This window comes from Pterocles gutturalis, unplaced genomic scaffold (assembly GCF_000699245.1).
Source record: "Pterocles gutturalis isolate BGI_N339 unplaced genomic scaffold, ASM69924v1 scaffold22371, whole genome shotgun sequence".
NCBI lineage: Eukaryota > Metazoa > Chordata > Aves > Pterocliformes > Pteroclidae > Pterocles > Pterocles gutturalis.
This window is the reverse complement of record NW_010098402.1, coordinates 1-20782: the sequence shown is the minus strand read 5'-3', so window position 1 is coordinate 20782 and position 20782 is coordinate 1. Positions and strand designations below refer to the sequence as shown.

At 37.4% G+C, this 20782-nt stretch overlaps 1 protein-coding gene across 1 annotated transcript in view; it reads right to left on the bottom strand.

The window, feature by feature from the left end:
• The window catches only part of STXBP4 (syntaxin binding protein 4), a gene marked incomplete at its 5' end in the record, with an annotated part of 37657 nt that extends 17616 nt beyond the window's left edge, over window positions 1–20041 (bottom strand). Inside the window, 9 exons of the mRNA XM_010072882.1 lie at window positions 6003–6136; window positions 7312–7361; window positions 7897–8013; window positions 10106–10282; window positions 15581–15646; window positions 17195–17281; window positions 17943–18055; window positions 19395–19491; window positions 19959–20041. Coding sequence (XP_010071184.1) covers window positions 6003–6136; window positions 7312–7361; window positions 7897–8013; window positions 10106–10282; window positions 15581–15646; window positions 17195–17281; window positions 17943–18055; window positions 19395–19491; window positions 19959–20041 — 924 coding nt within the window. The remainder of the gene's footprint in view (window positions 1–6002; window positions 6137–7311; window positions 7362–7896; window positions 8014–10105; window positions 10283–15580; window positions 15647–17194; window positions 17282–17942; window positions 18056–19394; window positions 19492–19958) is intronic.
• Window positions 20042–20782: the final 741 nt, after the last annotated feature.

Below are 20782 nucleotides of genomic sequence, written 5' to 3'. Positions count from 1 at the left end.
CCCCACGAACAAGTACTAAAACCAAACCAATGCCACCACCACAGCCAAAGGTGAAACTGAGAAAGTTTTTTTGCTGTCTACCACCTTTCTAATAAACTATTCAACTCTGATTTGGCTTCACTGACCTTGCTTACTTAGGTAACATTATAGGTACTACTTTTACTTCAGCAGTGATGCTGCTATAGCTCAGTGGTCTCAAAGTTTTCTGAGTCAGGGATCACCACCCACCCTCAAAAATTCTCATAGGTTATCGTAATGAACCTTCTAATTGAAAATAATGTAGAAGTGCTAAGGTTCTGTAGACAAGCTGTAAATCAGTTACAAGAGTTTTGTGGTCCAGTGGCTGTTGACAAACTACAGCTTGAAAACCACAGCTGTAATTTTAGATTACTTTGAAATATGTGGATAACCATGCATTAAAAATTTAATTCGGATCAAGTACACGGCATTGAAATATAGCATCAAACATATAGCATCAAAATAGAGCAATTACAATAAAAAAGGCAAGAAACCAAAACCACTAAAACTTTTTCATAAAATTTTACTGGAGCCTATGGCTGTCTCTGTTTTTAAGTCTGTGCTTCCTCATTCGTCATTCTCCTCTCCTAATGAAGCCTTTAAGAGGGTAAAACAGTGTAAAGGTGCTACTTGACACCGTTCTACAGTCAAGGCATCATGCACTGCACAAATATAACATACAGTAATGATGAAAATGAAATTATCCTCCCATTATAGATTTTTGTTTTGAGGAAAAAGTCTTCAACCTTCAGGGACTAGTAAAACTGAAATTTTCCAGTGGATAAAACAGCCAATAAATTATCTTTTGGGAAAACTCTATTCTTTTGTTGTTGTTGTTGTTGAAAGTTTCAAAGGAATAATACATTTTAATTTCACTAAATTAATATTTTCTAACGAAAGTACTGTCTCAGAAAATGTTTAATGGACAAACATCCTCTTTATCTTTAAAGGATACGGCACTGATTTTAAGATTTATTTCTTTTGCTAGTCAAAGACTATTACAAAGGGGAGCTGTACAGATGTGTTCAGGATACACATTGTACAATTTAATAGGTCTCTTCTATTTCTGATTTCAGTAATTCCCTGAAATATTTATGGCCTTGCCAGAACAATAAACACACAAGTTACCTCTTTAGTTCTCATTATGCTGCTCCTTCCCAAGCAGCTCTTCTAGTGAGGAAGAAAAGGTACATTTCCAGTTTATTACTGAAAGACTATTACAGGTATGGTGTCCCCCCAGTGCAGAACTGTCCTCTCAAATATGACATTTCAGGAAATCAGTTTCTCTTTCTGACACTAGAAGTATAAAAATACCCAGCAGCATGAGTTTCAGCAAATGCTAGCAACCAGACAAGAGTCTCGGAGTCGAGGACTTGCATTTTGATATTCAGCCTCTGCAAATGCATCTTTAATATCACTGACCTAATTAACAAAAGGCAAGTTATCCAGCGTACACCTACCCATCTGGATTTTGATGTACAAACATGAACCGAAACAGGGGGAGGAACAGCCCACGACTACACGTCAGCTTTTCCAGAACTCTCCTGACGAACTATAGCCAATTATCTGAACAAAATTATAGCACTGTTGGATCTTTAATTTTAAGAACAAAATAGTAATAATGTATGTAGCATTAATTCTGTTGTAACAAACACACACACCAGGGCTGCAACAAATAAGAAAAATGAGTACTTAACAATATTTGCTCTTCTCAAAAGAGGAAAATTATTATTTCTGAAGACTTGCTATTCTACCCTGTAACTTTGTTCCATCCACACCGTCAAAGGAACAGGAAGGGACAACACTTTGCTGAACATGGAACGGTGTTGGCAATTGACTGCAGTATAGTTAAAAAAAAATAAACTGAAGAAATGGATAGATTCTGTAATATCAGTTTTTAATGCCTGAGATGCAAGACTTTGTCTGTGGTCCAAAAACCAAAAGCAACTGAACTATCAAGAGAACGAGCACTAATGGATGCTGACCACCAGCAGCTTCCATCACCTTCCTTTCACAGACAGTCACCATGCAAGGAAAACGAACACAAAAACCGGGCAACTGAACTTCTGCCGGTAAGATCTTCATAATCAAATGTATAGTGACTACTGTGACTGGTAAGATCAGCATCAGTAAGGTGAACTGGACTTTCAGAAGCCTTACTAATTTGGGGATCTTTTTTTCAGCAGGATTGCCATGTGTCAGAGCCCAGGCTGACAACAGATTAAAGGAACACGATGGGAAAAAATAGTTCAAGATGTACTGCCTGAGTTCCTGCCAGAGAAGCAGGCTTCAGAGCACTTAATGGATCCTGATGACTGGGATTATATCAACAAGAGCAAGATTGTATTTTTGGATAGAAATTTCAGAGGCAGAGTGAGGAAATTAGCAGTCAAAATACTTGAAAGCTGCATTATGCTCATGCACATCTCAAAATGCCGACTGCCTGCTATTTTATGAAGAGATAAGTGTGTTCCAGGGTTAATCAGATTTTGGCCATTACCAGTACCAAGTGTATTTCTTTTCTAATTTTGTATAGAAAAGAAGAAGATGCTTTCTCAATTCTTTTTAGCCTGATTTGCACCATATGGACTACTAAGTGCAGCCAGCAACTACTTTTAAGTGTTGCAGTTCTTTCACCGAGGCATTATTATCCTTTGTACGATGAAAGCAATTTTCTTTATGTCTTCAGGAGATGCTGGTATTCTGCAAAGCAGAAAGGCCTCTCAAGACTTAGTTTCTAAAAATAGCTTACAGTCTTTCAAGAAGATGAAGGATGAATCTTTCAAGGGATGAGCGTGATTATTCTGTTTATTACTTTCTTATTTGCATTTCTGGATCCTGAGGATCCTGTAGTAGTAAGCCCTGGAAAACAAGTTGGTTTTCGTTTTTTCCTTTTTCTTAAACAGTCCTCACTTGAAGAATCGCCAAACTGATTTCACAGAGCTGTCATTCAACCTACAAAGCTGAAAACAGATCTGCAGCATTATCACAAGGCAATATGTACTTGGAGACTTTCAGGAATACACTGAACTTCTTTAAACCTCTTCCCTCAGACAAAATGTCCTGCTGTTACAGAGGAAGAAGACAGTTTGTTTGGCTAATTCATAACTATGCCATTTTGACCTGTTTGTCAAGGATGATCTTTAACAAAGGAAGCAGTTTGCTTTTGGAAGAACCCTCCACATCCTTGTCTTTGCACCTAGACTTTGTTTCACATGTAAAGGAATCCAAAAGGTATTTTGGTTAGGGCTCCTTTACTTCACGTTGGACAAAATGAAGCAAACCCTGAAAGAGAAAATCTATTTAGAATGTAAAATATATCATGATGGTTGCCCAGCTATGCATTTTTATCCACTTAGCAATCTCAAAACTATTCACTCCAATTCTTTAAGAATTCATTAACAAATTATTACGCGGTGAGCATCTTTCCAGCAAAAAGGAAAGCCTTCAGTCTGCAGTGTAATGTCCATTATACTTTTTTCTTTGACGTACCATATATCTATGAAATGCTACATACACAAGAGCCGCCTTTTTATGACAGCCCATCTGCAAGAAAACTCAAGATCACAAGGGGAACATTTTGTGAGAATCTGGCATAGAGGGCTGCAGACAGAACGCTATTAAATAGCATTAAATTAAATAGGCATACTCTGCCTTAACTACTTTTTTTTTGAGAGAGGGAGAGTGGGAAAGAGAGGGAGAGAGAGAGAAAGCAAGCAAGGTTTAAAGCTTTAATCTCATACACAAGCTCGTCAGAGCCCAAATCTATCTGTAATACTCTCCAAATCAGAATGAACTCAGAAGGATGACGTTCAATCTTTAAATCCTTCTCTGCAGGTCTATTTTTAACTCTCAGGTTCATCAAATGGATCCCTGCTATGGCTCCAGAGACTTCCAACATGTATCCCACCTATTATGTTGGACACAGCCACGTTAGAACTCGGTTGCATTTGGAACTAGAAGTCTTCCTCACGTGATTTCCTGTGTAGTGTGATGGAAACAACTCAGTGTGACAGAACCCTATCATTGTCACCGGTGGAAAACCAATTATCTCCTCTCCTGGCCCCTGTTATTCTTTTCACCTCCACCAATCACTCTAATTCTAATATTCTGGACACTTCTGAACAATTTTTTTATCTTCTTATTTTGCTTTCTTCTCCACAGAGTGACGTAAATAAGTTTTGTGTACATAATGCCAAAGAAGACATTTTTCATATCTTGAACCATTTCCTCAACAAATATATTTATTCTGTCCCTTTCTAAATTAATTCCCAAGCAACATACAAAGGATATTAAAACCTTTGATACAATGATTATTGTCAACTCTAATTCACCAGCTTTCCAAAAACTCCTGTAATGTGTCAGGCCATTTCTGTTTCATTTTTGCAAATCAATCCAGCTGAGCTGGATTACAACTAACATGTCTGCTCAACTATAGGTAAATAAGAATCATATAATAACCCACAGCTGTTTTCTAGATTTCCAACTGCATGCAGTTTATTACAGTAACTGGTCAGGAACTAGCATAATTTTTACCGACGGAAATAGATTTCTGCTAACGACCTGGGGATATACACGTATCTCCAAATGAAGCTGCAGGCTCCATTCACTCCCTGCAGCAGTAAAATCTTCATTAAGACACTATGTGATACACGTTCATGTAAATTCAGCAGAATAACATTTCATAAACATCCTGGTATGAAAAGAGACCATTACAGCCAGGAAACTCTGCTAGTTTTACACAATTCTGGAAATCTTCATATTCTTCATTTTGGTATTGATTTTCTGCTTTAAATTTTCCAGGAAAAAAAGTGTTCTCTGGAATAACTTTATTTTCTAATTAGAGTTTGATGAAGGTGTACAGTGAAGTGGCACTGTCCTCTGGTGTTATGAATGATTTATTCTACCAGTTCACATCCAATTTGAAATAAATATATCCATCATCTTTGCTGATGAACTGATACCAGATTTAAAAGCTCTGGAGGATTTGTTTCCTCAAGGGCACTTCCTGACTTCAAAACTCACACTTAAAAATCCTTAATAATAATGCTCTGATTTTCTAAAGATTTGCAGAAATCTTCTCACTCTGATGCATCCTTCACATCTTGGTAGAAAGATCTATATCCGAGTTATTAAAGCTTACATTCCAAAATCCCGTTGACTCAGACCGCATTCACTACGTTTGTTTAAAGCCAATCAAGGTTAATGGAAATTTTCCCACCAATGAGTTCCAGGTGGTCTTCTGAGCCGAGAAAACCCAGGTCTCCAGAATTGTAGCATCATCTCTAGAATGCTGCTTACTTCTGACTTCCTCCTAACATTTACAGCAAGAGTGAAAAAGCATGCAGTGAACGATCCTGGGATATCTGCTTAAAGTTCAGGAGGAAATGCACTTACGATTTTAAGGGCATTAATAGGGAAAACCACTTCTAACTCTAGACAGATACTAGTTTTTCCTCATTCTGCATTCTATATCAGACCTAGGAAGCACGGACTGAATCTTAAGCAGCCAGAATTAAGGCAGCTCGGTAATCTTGGAATGAAACGAAAAAACAACACAGTGAACAAAGTCTGCTGGGTGAAGCAGACAACAGAAAAGTGGCCAGACCACTGCAAACAGCCCCGTTGCAGGAGGAGGTTCTGTGGGTAGGGTAAGTTTAGGTTATGGTTAGGGTTAGAAAAACAAAGGGGGCAGCCCTTAGCAGCAGCAGCCCTTTTCCTGCTGCTGTAGCTCTTCCACCATTCTGAAAGGGATCGGTCTCCGGACCCCTCACCTACACCACAGCCCTAACCCCATCCAAACAGAACTCCTGCTCAGGATCCTTCTTCCACTTTTGGGAAAAAACTCCACATGGTGACTACTGAAACACGCTACTCGCAGTTAGCAAGCCAGATGCTGAAGCCACAATATTTGACGGAAGAAAGGAAATATTTATAGGTGTGTGTACATGAAGACAGACACAAAGCCACACACGCTCACTCACAATCTACTTCCAGAATGGCACGGACAGACTTGGCGAGGTCTCGGGCTTCTGCTGCAAGACCTGTTGTGACAGTAGGTCCAACCCTTCCCAACCGTGCAAGAAGTGCTTTAGCAGACAATGTTGTTCTTCTGTCACTAAGAGAAGAAAATAGGAAGTGTTTATTTGTAAGATTATAAAAGAAATGGTTGCTTTTAATAAAGTAAACTTGTATTTCTAGATTGGCTTTGGTCTCATTGTATGAACAAAAAAGATTCATGCTATCAAACTGATGAGTTTGCCCCGAAGCAGTTCTGTCTGTACAATAAAGGTATCAGGAAAGTTCAATTCAAACAACATCGTTCACGTCTCAAAATCCAGTGTCAAAAACTCCGTGGGTGTCAAAAAAGTAAATTACTTAAAAGTAAATTTCAAATTAACATTTAAGAAGGGACACTGCTTTAGGGGACTCAATACTTCTACACTGTTAGTGAGCCAGTTTGTCACCTTAGCTTCATGTTTAATGCTTCAATCCATTTACTAAAATAAAGTCTACGAATTCTATAAACATGCAACATCACCCCTGTGCAGTGCCAATGAGAACTGCATTTAATTGACTGGGGTTAGCACATGAGAACACAGACACCGACAATATAATAGCTGATGTGATCCTGCAGATTTTTTAAAAATAAAGTTCCAGCTAACTTCACTTAAATAGGTTTGATTTCTTTGAGAGCTCTACTGAAAAATATGGCAGGATAGAGACCAAACCACTTTGCTGTTACATAAATACGAATGGAACACTATTTGGGATATGTAGGTACAATCATGCTGATATTCTGAAGGAACAAAGGCTGCTCTAAATTTTGTTGAATATTCCTAGCTACCTTTTTAAACAAGATAAGTGATAAAACTTGAATGGATATATATATATCATCAATTTATTTATATGCTACTTGATTAATGATAATGTAAAATCACTTGGGTAAATCTAAAAAATAATAAAAAAAATTATAACCCACTATTAATGTTCCTTGCAATTTTAGCTAATCCTTAGCACATTATAATTACTTCATGGAAACATCCAGACAACTATAGCCATGTAATTACTAACTGCTTTAATTTAATTCTGAAGTTTTTAATGAAGCTGTATCCTGAAAGCCTAATTTATAATTCACGCCACTCCCCGCCCCCTCAATAAAATGACATTTGGAAACATACTGCAAAAAATAGAGGAAAAATGGTTACAAGACAGTTTGTGGAGACTTTGAAACAATAGTTGAGTTTTTCAATATTAATATTGCCATTTCAACATTAATAGCTATTTTATTACCTTAAAACTGTCGAGGAAGTGGAGTTATCTGAAAGTATTTCATGCACAACCTGTTGGTCATAGGCAAGAAGTTAACAGTCTATAAATTGACACCGTCAAAAAGTTAATACCTTATAATTTGACATTCTCTTTGAGTGTGGGGGGACTCAATTTGTAATTAAAAAGTCTAGTCTCTCTCAGCCAGAAGTGTAAAAGTAAAAACCAAAATATTATAACCCCTTGAAATTAAATAAATATCGTAATATCGCTTTTTTGTTTTGTAACATTTCCAAATATTATAAAAAATATTATATACTTTTTCTGCCTTTTCTGTCTGGGGAATTTAACTGAAATTTATTTGAGTCTGTGAAAAATTATGTTATAAAATGTTATCTGATCTGTTTTGTTCGCTTAGTGTACAGCAAAGCACAGATTAAGTAAATTCCTACATGGCTCTATCCGTACACTTTTACACCATCTTTACTTCTAGCAACGAAAGGATCTCTGCAAACTAGTTTGTAGCCAGTTTGTTATGTTTATTCCTCAGAAACACCAACACAAAACTTTTCCAAATAAATTGTTGCTCGAAATGATAGGCAAAGTTACCTCTACAAATTGCAGCAATTTTTCAGTAGCCACCTCAAAGGTCTTCCTCGCCGACTCTGATTTCCGCAGCTGGCAGTCAAGCACTGTAACTCTCTTTCTCAAGTCTTGGATGTTATCCTGGGAGAGATATTTTAAGGCTTTTATTCTAATAATTTTCTCCTGTAGCGCACACATATATAAGGGGTGAATTGAAATGGACGCTTGAGACGTTTAACACACACTCTTTTCTATGTTTCTGAAAAACATAGCTGCTCCGGAGGCAGGCATGCCTGACCTGCAGCAAATGAGCTCCCAGACTGCAAGAGATTTTGGCAAATGATATAAAGGTAAACTGACATTGGCAGCTAACAACAGCGATAGGGCTGAAACTTAAGAGAGTTTGAACTGATTGGTGAATGGATCCAAAACACCAACCTGCTGGTGACAGCATCTGTCAGCAGGGCGGCACGAACAGCCAGCATGTGGGCAAACGCGGTCCACCAACTTGCATCTGTACATCCTTCGGCCAAGGGAGTCATGATGGCATATCTCAGAGAAAACTACCCCCTAGGATTTCTCTACATGCACTTGTACAACCTGTCGATCACCGTGTTGCATGCCTTCAGCTGCAGAGAACGCGAGCTCCGTTAGCTCAGGTTCTGGAGGCTCAAGGCTTCAGCGGGAGTCCCTGGCACTGTTCATGAGGGTGGACCACGAGTAAAGTCTTCACATGTATGTTTGTTTAACTAAGCTGTCTGCTGAACAGAAGAACTAGACCAAAATACTCTCCAAAATTAAGAAAATATCACTATAATTAAAAATACATCATTGTAGGTGTTCGTTTCTGAAAGCCCATCTTCCTACTATAAACCCTCTTATAAAAACCCCACTAAAACCCACTCATTATCTTTACTTGAAACAAACAAGTACACACATTTGTTTACATATATAATTATATTTCTTGTTGATTAAACCACCTTTTTTTTGGAGATCTCACTGTACGCTATTGGAGAAGGGGCTGGCGAGCCCTCAGAGGGACCTTGTTCTTTTATATTAAAAAGAGTACGCTATAGAGTTGGCAACTACTTTATACTGCTTATTTTCAGTAAGAAATGCAGAGAATCAAATCTCAACTCAGATTTTCGAGTGCTCACTCAGAATTTCAGAAACTCAAGCTAGCATCTCAAAAACCAAATCCCTAAGAAAGCAACCCACACTCTCTGAATTTCTTAAAATTTGGTATTTATTCAAGTCCTAGGAAACAAACTGCTTAAAAAAATATCCGACATAAAAGATGGGACATCTCACCCAAATGTTCAGAAAGAACAACTTCTAGCGTGTGATTCATCTCATCACACATACTCTCAATTAGAAGAGAGGAATTCCTCCCCGGGAGCTACACGTACTTGCAATGTTGCTTCTTTGCAAGTTTCTGTCCCACAGAGCTCACACACCTCAGAGCTCGGTTTTACCTTTTAATACCTTGTAATATTGAATTAATTGTCAAGATGAAATAAGGCAATATTTCAGTAGGTTTTCTTCATCAGTTCATATGCAGATCCATTTTTCATGAGAAAAACAAGGCAAACACACAAATGCCATCTTGCCTGCACTTGTCCAAACTGCGTGTAGAAAATGGATCTGCAATGATGGGGAAAAAATTGAAGGTGCCTCAAATATTTTATTCCTCAGTGTGTTTTGTAACTCCTCACTGGAGATCTAGTGGTTTTTAAAATATGAGGCTCAATTAAAAAAAAAATAAAATTGGCAGGATACTGTTAGTAGCATTTAAATGATTATCTTGATTAAATCGAAATTTACCTAAGAACAGCACTGAACTTTAGAATTGTTATTATTTTCCTAACAGAGACATATAAACACAAAGGCCATTTTACACAAATATAAAAGCATACAAATATACGTATAGTCTTTAGGGACAACATATCTGCAGTCCAGAATTTATTCCATGCTTTGATGCTTGAGATGTGCCATTGTGACCTATGACCCACATACGCTTCCAGCTCCTATTTTTCCAGCCCAAAGATATCTGGATAAAGGAAGACTCATACACTTCACATTATCCCCTTCACTACACATCATTCCAGTTATTGAATAATACAAGACAAACAGTGACCTACTTTAGAAAAGCAGATGAAAAGAAAATGAAAACAAGATACATGACAACAGCGAGGAAACCATGGTAACTATGGCAGCCGGCTGCTTTGCTTACTTTATTTTGGCCAGAATGATCGGTGAGCTGAGCCTTCAGCTCTCCAATTTCAGCTTCTAACAGGCGAATGACTTCTTCATAGTCCATCTCCATTCCGCGAGCCTGCCTTTGTGCAGCTTCTGCAAGATGAATCCTACTTCGCAGGGCTCTTGCCTCTTCGACAGCTGCCTTGGCTTCCTACAGATGATAGATGTAATGGAAAAGTTACAACTCCAGCTAACAAAGAAGTACGGATTTAGCTCAAAAGTACTGCAGCTGCCATTAGGGCCATCTTCTAGTATCCATGGTTAGATGGTTCAATTGCTAATTTTCAGGTGTATGGTGTTCAAAAAAAAATCAGGTATTAACAGAGAGAGGTAATTTTCCTAATAAATTAAATCATGAATTCTATGATTACCGAACTCTAATTGAATGGAAGACTGTTAAACTGCTCCATCACCTCCATACTAAAAAAGGACTTTAACGAGATGTTATTGCATTTTAATCTTACTGCCTGAATTCACACAATTTAGAGTTCGCACATCATGTAGATGGTCTTCTAATGCAAGCATTCAGTGGACATTGTTCTCAAGCTAAGTCCTGGTTTTTATTTTTCTGCCTAGTTCCTGCTCTTACATTGTTATCCTGTATTATCACTGATGAGTGTTATATAAAATTTATATATAAATAATGTACAGAAAATGGGAAATCAGAAACTGTTAGCTTTTAATTCAGCCAAAATAATCCCTAAATGTTGTAAAATCTGGTTTAGAGAAAGATATTGCTCAGTTCATTCTACTACTGAATATTAATTCAAGTTAACTTAATTTTAATTCTATAATTTCCTAACTTAGAAGTATTTGTTCTGTGCAATCAATATTCTTCAAGTCAGGTTTTCCAATACTTTGTCATAATGTTTTCTCTGTAAAATGATCAACCAATCTCAGTTTCAGCTGACTTTTAACCTGCACACTGTTAGCCATAATAAACAATATATATTTATTTCAGGCCCTAAGTAAACTCATTTCAATGACATATATAGGACACCATATTCCCCATATTGACAATAGTTTTGCAATATAATACCAATTTGGATGATTGCCAGGGACATCCTGGTCTCTTAGAAAATAAAGCATTAGAAGAAGTAATCACACGTGTAGCAAACAGCAACATCATTAGTGCATTCAGATGACATTTGCTGTAGTTTCTGCTATAGGAACACAAGTGATCAGATACATTTCAATAACCTTTAATTTGACAGCAAGTATAATGATTCTTATTTTTTTTTCCTTTTGCACAAAGCATTAGATGAGCCTATTCATCTCCACCTGGAAACACCGACTATTCAAAGGCTTATTGCTGTATCTCTTTCTGTTACAGAGTCAGAGAATGGGTTGGGTTGGAAGGGACCTTAGAGACAAAATATTGAGTCCCACCCCTGTGCCATGGGCAGGGACACCTCCCACTAGCCCAGGTTGCCCAAAGCCTCATCCAGCCTGGCCTTGAACCCCTCCAGGGATGGGGCATCCACAGCTTCTCTGGGCAACCTGGGCCACTGCCTCACCACCCGCACAGGAAAACATTTAATCCTCCGATCTCATCTCAATCTCCCCTCTTTCAGCTTAAAGCCATTACCCCTTGTCCTGTCACTACATGCCCCTGTAAGAAGTCCCTCTCCAGCTTTATGCAGCCAGTTTGTGTTACAGCTGTCTGTTCGCACAGCACTAGAAGCAGTGCGAGGGGCTGGTACTGAAAGCACTCACTGAAGGACCACTGGAGCAATCCATCCTTCCTGCAAGCTGCTCATAGCAGGTCTTTTTCCTAGAAAAAATTCAAAAAACCAAGGGGCTTCTAAGAAGTTATGAATCTATGCAAGTAGAGCTCAAATTTCCTGCCTCTGTAGAGGATGTTTTCTTGCCACTGTAGGACAGTGTGACTCACCAGCAGGAAAAGCTGGGTCCTGCTGACGCAGAGGATGATTTGTTAGTCTCCAGGAGCAAAGGTATCCTTCTGTAATAGGCTGGAGGTGGGAAAAAGGCTCTTGGAGACAGAAGTGGAGAGATGCTCTGGTATTAAGTTTGACTAATATAAATGAACACAGGGGTCTTGACAACGGGCGGTACCTTAAAAATGCACACATAGGAATTACTGAAATAACCGACATTGGAAAAGTCATGGGAAAATTGCTATAATGAAAAGGGAGGTCTTCATTTTGAAATAAAACCTCCTTGAGATAAAGGTTTAATCTCTTATAATCCAGAATTGCCTTTACTCCTCCACTGTTTTTTTCAGAAACCCAATTATTGAATATTAATTTCTCTGTAACAGCAGACTAAGTATGACCAGATTTCAACAGTGAAAGACCTAAAGGAATAATTAAAGAACAATGGATTCTTACATTACAATGGAACGATTATCCACACTACAACTGAATTAGCAAAATTTTCTGACAAACCAGAAACCGTTTGCTAGAGCAGGGAGGCACAAAAGGAAACGATTCCATCAGGTTTCCCAGTTCTACCATTACTGAGGCTGCACTGCGGTGACTGGGTGGGTTCTCTACTTATGCAGGTAAGGGGTCCCCAGCAGTGAAGAACCGATGGATTGCAGCATGCTTCGGCAACATTTTCTCTTGTCCCATTCAACTGCTCGTATGAAGGAAATATGCAACAGAAATGGAATCTGCAGCTGCTAATATTTCATCTATATAAATGCCCGATGGGACCATTTGTCCTGATCTGGTATGAAGCCACTACAGCAAATAAGAAACTGCAGGCTGGAGGAGAGACACCAAATCCTTACAGAATCAATTTCAAGCTACAGGTTTCTTTCAAAGCCAGGTCCTATTTCTTCCTTAGATAAATTCAAATGTCAAGAGAAGATTTTATCCAAGTAATAATCCAGCTACCACAAACACTGGAACAAAATTGTACATCCTTTAAAAAGAACCTTGAGTATCTTTACTATCAAAATAAAAAAGCTAATGAAACAAAAATAAACCAAATACTTCTTTCAGGAAGGGTGAAATAAATGATATACTGCTTCCAAAATAGCAGCTATTCAATTCCTAGTCTTCAAAGCACCTCTCTTCCCCTTAGAAAACAGAAGTACAGAATAGCCGATCTTAGCCCTATGGAATACAAGCCCAGCAGTACGGGATACCACAAACAGTGTCCTATCTCTATGACCTTTCACACCTACTCTGTTTAGCTGAGGTGCTTCAGCTGACGATAGCTGCATAAAAAAAGCTCTAGTAAAGAAGAGGTCATTCTGTTGGTATGACCCAAGACTTTCAGGCAGCACAGAATACAGTCAGACTCATCCAGGAAGATAAAAGACACCATTACAGATTTCACATTCGTGGTGTTGACAAGACTTCAGGCACTCAGAAGAGCCTTTCTATGTTTTATGCTAATCAGCTTCCAAATGATTTCAAGGAAGACCTAAAGATAGCACTGTATCACAATCTCAAAGCAGAAATACATCAATTAATATATTTCAATTGCCATAGACCAATATTAGAAAGGAATTACTACCTCATTTCAAATTCAGCAATATTTCTAATCTGAAGAGCTTGTTTATCCTGTTAGCTACTGATTCAAGCACCACTTAATGAATGGGTACTAGCAAAACATACCCGTTAACCTGAATATTCGTATACCTCTCCCAATTAAGATGTAATCTCTGCAGTTCACAATTAGCAGACAATAAAAATAGCACAAACGATACTCCTATATATGAATGGTAGCCTGTATCTTCAGTTAAAACCTTGTTTCTCCAGGAAAGCAATGATTTTTTAAAAAAAGTTTAAACTGGACTGAATTCAGAAGACCTTAAGCACATACTTAAGTTGGTTTGTTTGTTTACTTTTCATCAGGCATTAGGGCTCAGTGATGTACTCATTGACTCATTCACTAACTTCAGCTTTTAGGAATGCATCATCCTAAGTTAAATGGCAACTTGTACAGTAAATAGCCTATTTTTTTTAAACTTCACATCACCATGAATCTCAGCATCAACATTGGTTCTGAACTCCAGAAATAGTACAAAACACTTGAAAATGCACCAAGTATAAACAGAACTAAAATTTCCATTAAAAGCCTGTTTGTATCTCCTAAAATAGGTCACACAGTACTGTAATTACATATAATTTGTTATTTCTCTTTCACTTCACTATATGGAACCTTTTCAACAGCAGTTACTTAGAACACTTCCTAGCAAATCAGAGTATTTCTCCCCCTGAGGTCTGTACCTCAAGGCTGACCTTCACCATCCCATGATGGTACCGGGCAGAAAAATAAAAGCACGAAGGACCTCAGGTGGTAGAAAATGGGCATTGCTGACATCTAAACCAGACCATCTTAAACCATCTTCATCAAAGTCCACCTTCCCAGTAAGAGCAGGTATGTGAGTGAAAATGCTCAGACGCATTTTGGGGTTTGTACTTTGTACCAGCTTTAGTCTAGACTGATAGACTGACACGTGCTTTAGTCCAGAGCAACAGACTGGAACATACTGCCAGTTAAGTTTTATCCAAAAAGGAATCCAATTTATCTCCCTGTCGTCCCACGGCGTACAGTCAGCAACGTAATGGAAAAAGGTTCCAGGCGGTTCTCTTATATTCAAGGAATAAAAGGTGATAATGAAAGTGCTGAACAAATCTACATGTATGAGCATAAAACATAAACCTAATCTTAACAGTACACGGAAAGATTTTTAACCTGTATCTTGCATTTTATATACGACATCTGATGGAACAAATAGCCATGAGAAGCCTACATGGAATAGGTCTAGCAGCACAGGAGAAAAGAAAGGAAGCCAGCTCCTACAAAGAAAAGAGCTGACAGGATGATGTTCAGCAGAAGCAGGAATCAGGAAAGTTACTTGGTTGTGAATCCAGGCTAGAAATGTCATAAGATTTACAGATAATTGAAAATTTGCTTTCAGAGACACAAGAAGGATAAATTTCGTAAGGAATCGATTTCTTCTCTCATAATTATAGATCGATATGGAGACAGAAACAAGACACTCCTCACAACACGCTTACTACCATTTTTTTCCTGGTAAACATCAGGTAGAATTGTCAAGTGTGTCTATTTTTTCATACTTAAAACTCTGGTTTGACATATAAAGCAGCTAAAGTTAGGAGTGCAGAATAGGTACACCGTTGCCTAAGAACAGCAAAATCACTTCAGGAACATTTAAAACCAGAAAGGTGCTACTACATTATTATCCAGCTTATCTGATCCAGCTTGTCTTATAGTTCCTACCTCAATTCAACAGCAAAGAAGTATTACTGCTCTAAAAACGTAAGGATCAATGTTCTCCAGTTCCCATCAAAAGCTTTGTAGTAACAAAGGAACCACTTTGCGCCGAAACCAGTGTGGAAGTATAGTCTAGATGAGCATCAAGAGAGAAGGAAGTGCTCCCTTCTCCCTTCCACAAAAACCAGTACAAAATGGAGAATAATTATATTTTTAAGAAACTTCAACATACTTGCTTGACAATTTGTAGCTCCTCTGTTAACTTCTTCTGTAAATTCACAGATTCAGACAATTTTTCCTGTTTAAAAAAAAAAAAAGGAAGAAATAATTAATAATTAGGTTTGAAAAAGTTTTTATTCCTAAAACCCAATTAACACTTTCAAAATTATAGGTCGCGATACTTAACTTCTATCAATGTACTTATTGCCTTCTGTACAACTCCTGTGTTTCTAGGCTATGACGTTAGGTCTGTTAATAACGTTGTATAATCAGAAACACACATTTTTAAAAAGTTCTGGTGGAAATAATAATCAACAGCTTTTATAAAACCTGTGACAAAACCAAATTTTAATCTCTAGAAGCTAGTTTTTTGGAGAGTTCATTGATACTGTCTAAGTTTCTTGAGCATCTGAGGACTGGACACTTCTGGAAATACAAATTTTAAGTCTCGTTACCTAGCCACTTAGCAAATGAGGAGAATAAAGACATTTTTTTGTGGCTTTGTGTGCTGTACAACCTAATATTCACATCAAGTTATCTTCAACGCTGTATGTTTGACCATTCTTTCACTTACCTACTTATCCTACAAGCCTGTAGGTACACCACTTTCAGAAGGTTAGAAGTTCTAATGAGTTGTTTTGGTGGTTTTTTTTTTTTTTTTTTAATAGTGCTATAAAAGAATACAGATTCTCATACTGAGTCTGACCAAGGGCATTTTTCACTCAGTATCAAGTATTTGACTGTAGATTGTTAAGGGAAGAGCATAAGAAATGAGGCAATTATAGATTCATCATTGCCAGTTTTTAACATCAGCAATTTAGGGACTCATTACAAGTACTCACTACTTCAATCTTCAAAGTAAATTGGGTTCTTTCAATTTCAGTACAAAGCTTTCAGGAGAAGAATCTTTGTGCACACAATGAAGAACGGATCTGCAGGTATGTCAACCCAATGTTTTTGTAATTTATAGCAAGAAAGAGTTTTCTTGGGACCAGGATGCAATCTGTAGAATTGCCTGCATCCTGGGATCAATTTTCCAGTCCTGACCAAGAACAAGAATGAGGCATGCTAAATACAGAACTAGAATTTTTTATCTTTTGGGTTGTGAAAAAAGAAATTCAAGAGCATAGGACCGTGGTTGTAACCCAGGGTATTAAGAAACAACAAATATTTGTTACTTTAGGTCTTATGTATTTTGTAGTGTCTGTGAAAACACGCATAATTTTGAAAACAGATTAATTTGTCCTCCAGTTCTGACTTCTTTCAAAAGTATTAGCATATGCTCAGACACCGCGGTTACTAGGATCACACATTTCTAAATAAAATTTCAATGCAAATCAGTCACTTCTCCAGATTCACTTTTGTGAAATGTCTGCTTAGTCCCATTTCTCTGGGAATCAGATTTTAAAATGCATTAGTATACAGTATAACAAATAAAATGCACTGTCTCCAGAAATATATTTTAAGTGTACAATATTTAAACATGATTAGGACTGTTTGCTCTGCCTTTTTATTTATTCATCAAAAATGTACATAAAATTCAAATGAAAAACAGTAAATTACTACATACACTCCAAAATAAATTATTCTCTTGAATAATTTCAAGCGAATAAAAATTAAGTGTTACCTTTAATTTACTAATTTCTTTCAAAGCTTCGTTTCTTTCTTTCTTAAGTTCCTCCATGTCATTCTCCAAAGAATCACAGGTTACAAACTGTGTGTATTTCAATACGTAAGGTTAGAACATATAGCTAGCTACATCTTTCATAATCTTTATCTTATCTTAAAAAGTCTTGTTAAGAAAATGAGAGGATAATCTTAATTTTAAAATTATTTAAAGCTCAGAAAGTCCTAAAAATGTTTAAGAAAATTCTAACTTATCTTCCAAAGGAACAATTATTTTCCCTGTTAAAAAGGATTAATAAAAGTATTTTAAGAAGTACCAAGAATACAACACTAATTGCCCCTGTTTTCTTCAATATTTTAAATGATACATACTTTTATTTTAGTATTCCTATGCTGCAAACGCTCTTTCTTAAAGTCACCTCTAGAATAACGTGATTTTCAGTAGTTCCACTCACTGGGCCCAGTAACTGTTTGTCACTCACACAGGTAGTAGCAATACGTATCCCATTAAGAAACCTCAGTAAATCACTGCTGTCCATACTTATAACAAATCACAACATAATTACGTGAATTGCTTTCCGCAAAGTAGGCTGCTTTAAAAAGCTTCGCAGAAACTAGGTTATCTTAAAGAACACCATGCCATGGAGCTGTTCCAAACATCTGCCCGAGATTTGGAATAATCTTACATATAATAAGTTCTCCAGTAATCTCCTCCCAGTAGTTACACCCTGTACACGCGCATATTTTACCTTTGAATCCAGTAAGCTGGCAATTTCATCGACCCCAAATGTTACAGATTTTTGGTCATCATCTGGTGCGTTCAGTTGCACAGAGAACAGATTCCTGGAAACTTCAACGAAATCTAAAAAACAGTTCAGAAGGGCAGTTTCGTAGCAGGATCACTAGATGCAACACAACTACTAATATCACAATGCATGGCTGCCCTTTTAAAAATGCAGCGTCTGCCCTCTATAACCTTCCTAAAGGAAAAAAAAGAAAATCAGACACGTCTGTCTGGACAGAAACATTTGGTAAAGCTGGTAAGAATAAGAACAAAAATGTTCAAAACAGGTCTTGGGATGAAATATCCCTAAACCAAGTTGTGAAGGAGAAAAGAAAACAAAAGGTGGTGTGACGGTCACCTTCAAAGTACCTGGTTAGAGATGCTCTACATTTAGCAGACCTCTTGTGAAAAATTAAAAGAAATCTGCACACCTGTTATACACCCACCAATGAGTTGACCTTACTAAAGGAGACACAGTTTCTCTGCAGGAAAAGGGGAAAATTTCGTCCTAGCTCAGACCTCATACTTCCCTTTGCCGGTCCTTTAAAACCCTGATAGAGACTTCGTAAAATTGACATTGACCAAGTTGAAAGTTTTAAATACTAACACAGCATTCTCAGTCAACACGGCTTGGATTACCCACTCATTTTGAATGGATTTCCACAAAAAAGTGGAAATAGAAAGGTCAATTTGTTTACATTACATAAAATCTGATGGAAGTTTTAGTATCTTTCTTGATAAGGTACTTGAAAATCCAATGTCTTTTTGGATGGATAAGTACAAGAAATTATTTTTCATATCCTAGTGTTTGACGCTGTTTTTCATAAACTTTAGGAAAAGTGAAATTTCCACGAGTTTTGGCATCAGAACTATCGTATGTCTCATAGTTTATGAGAAATATTCTTAAATTGTCAGTGTCACCTACCAAAATTGTCATAACCAGAAGAAGCAACTCATTCCCATCAGAACTAGGTTTAGCTAGAGGAACCACGATGGTCTACATGCAAATCTCTTTCTGTATGCAACAGTTGAAACGTTCTTACTTCTCACAAACTAAGTTAAATAATCCATCAGTTTAGCTGCTTCAAGAAGTCTCTTTAACTACCAATAGTCTCCCAAGTAATTTTTGGAACCACTACAGTATCCTACTGTCAAGGCAAAAATTTAGGAATTTTTAAGCACAAAATCAAAACTTCCTCAAAGCGGCTCTTAATTAGATAAATTTGTGATTTGCTTTCCAGTTGATTAGTTTCAGAATTCCACGCGTAGTTTTATACAGTAGAAGCTTCTTGCATCAAAGTATTGTTTTATTTGCAGCAGCAACCCAGTGCTGACAGGAAATACATTAATGGTTAGCATCTATCATTTCTATATTCCTACACTTCATTATTTTCCCTGGTAATTAACAAATTATTACCTCCAAAAGACACTGTTCCATTAGAATCTTTCTGAAGTTGCTGCCTTAGGGCTTGCTGCTGTTCATTTGTGGGCCGAATCCCAAGATAATTTAATGCCTGGAAGGAGAAAACTTATTTTGGAGAAAAAAAAAAAAAAAAAAGAAAGGACAAGGGGTAATGACTGCAGGGACAGGGGGGAGTAATTAAAGAGCTATACTTCAAAGAGCCTTTGTATCACAGTACATTCTCACTGACAAGACTTTTATTCCAGAGACACTCTGTGACTTTTCCTTCTAATTGAGAGACGTTCAGATATTATTTAACCTTGAATACCTTTGTCCTTAAAAATCCTGAGGGATGTTCAGATTCCCAGAAGAGTTAATCAGTAATTAGATTAACAAAACCAGTAATTTGCCCAATATAGAAGACGAAATATTGGCCTGCAACCTGAAAGAACTATCCAAATAGTAAATTTGGTGTATGATCTATACCTTAAAGTTTGTCAGCCTAGAAATACGCTCCAGATGTTTTACATGCATCATGACGGGGGAGAAAGGAAAACCCAAAAGATTGTAAGTATTTACCTTCTCCAGCTTTTCTGCTTTGAGCCGAATAGCAGAGTTCCTTCTTTGCAGCTCATAATCATCAGTCTGGCTGGGGGCAATAACTAAGAAGAAAAAAAAAATATTAAATTAAATAACGATACAGATGTAACTATTGCTTTGAAAAATTTGTTCTGCTTACCAAAGGGATGCCAGCTAAATACCCACTTCCCACAAATAAATGTTAATATTTAGATAGGCGTTTTTTTTAAAGTATATAATTGTAATAAACAAAAATTATGGGCATCAATCACCCAAACTATTTTTTCACATCAAAAAGTGACAAGTAGCAAATTAGCAGAGAGAGAAACCAGGAATAACCTGCAGCGATTCATCAAGCATATGGCTTGTACTGGTGGTATTTTCTCTTCTCTGAGAGTTACTCGGGAAACAGAAGGGAAGCACACTTGCGAATTCTGAGAAAGACCTTCAAGGCACACCCTTAGCATAATCCACAGTTCCCAAAAGCATACCAGGTGAGCTGGAAAACACTGTGGAAAGAGAGGGAATGACCTGTTGCCAACTAAGGGCTGTGTGAAGGCAGTTTAGACTGAATTCCAGCAGGATCCTCCATATTTTTCCCTGGTGAGGAACTCTTTTCCAAGAACTACCATCCATTAAAGCCATCATCCACCATCCCCTCCTCTCCACTCCTTATAGTCAGAAATACAACAACTTTGCACAACTCTAGCTAGTTGCATTAGTAACTTGTGGTGCATCTTTTTTTATTTCCAGCATACACAGATGATTAAGCTGAGCAGAGAAGACGCTAGCGGTCCTAAGCAGCCCACATGCAAGATTTCAGC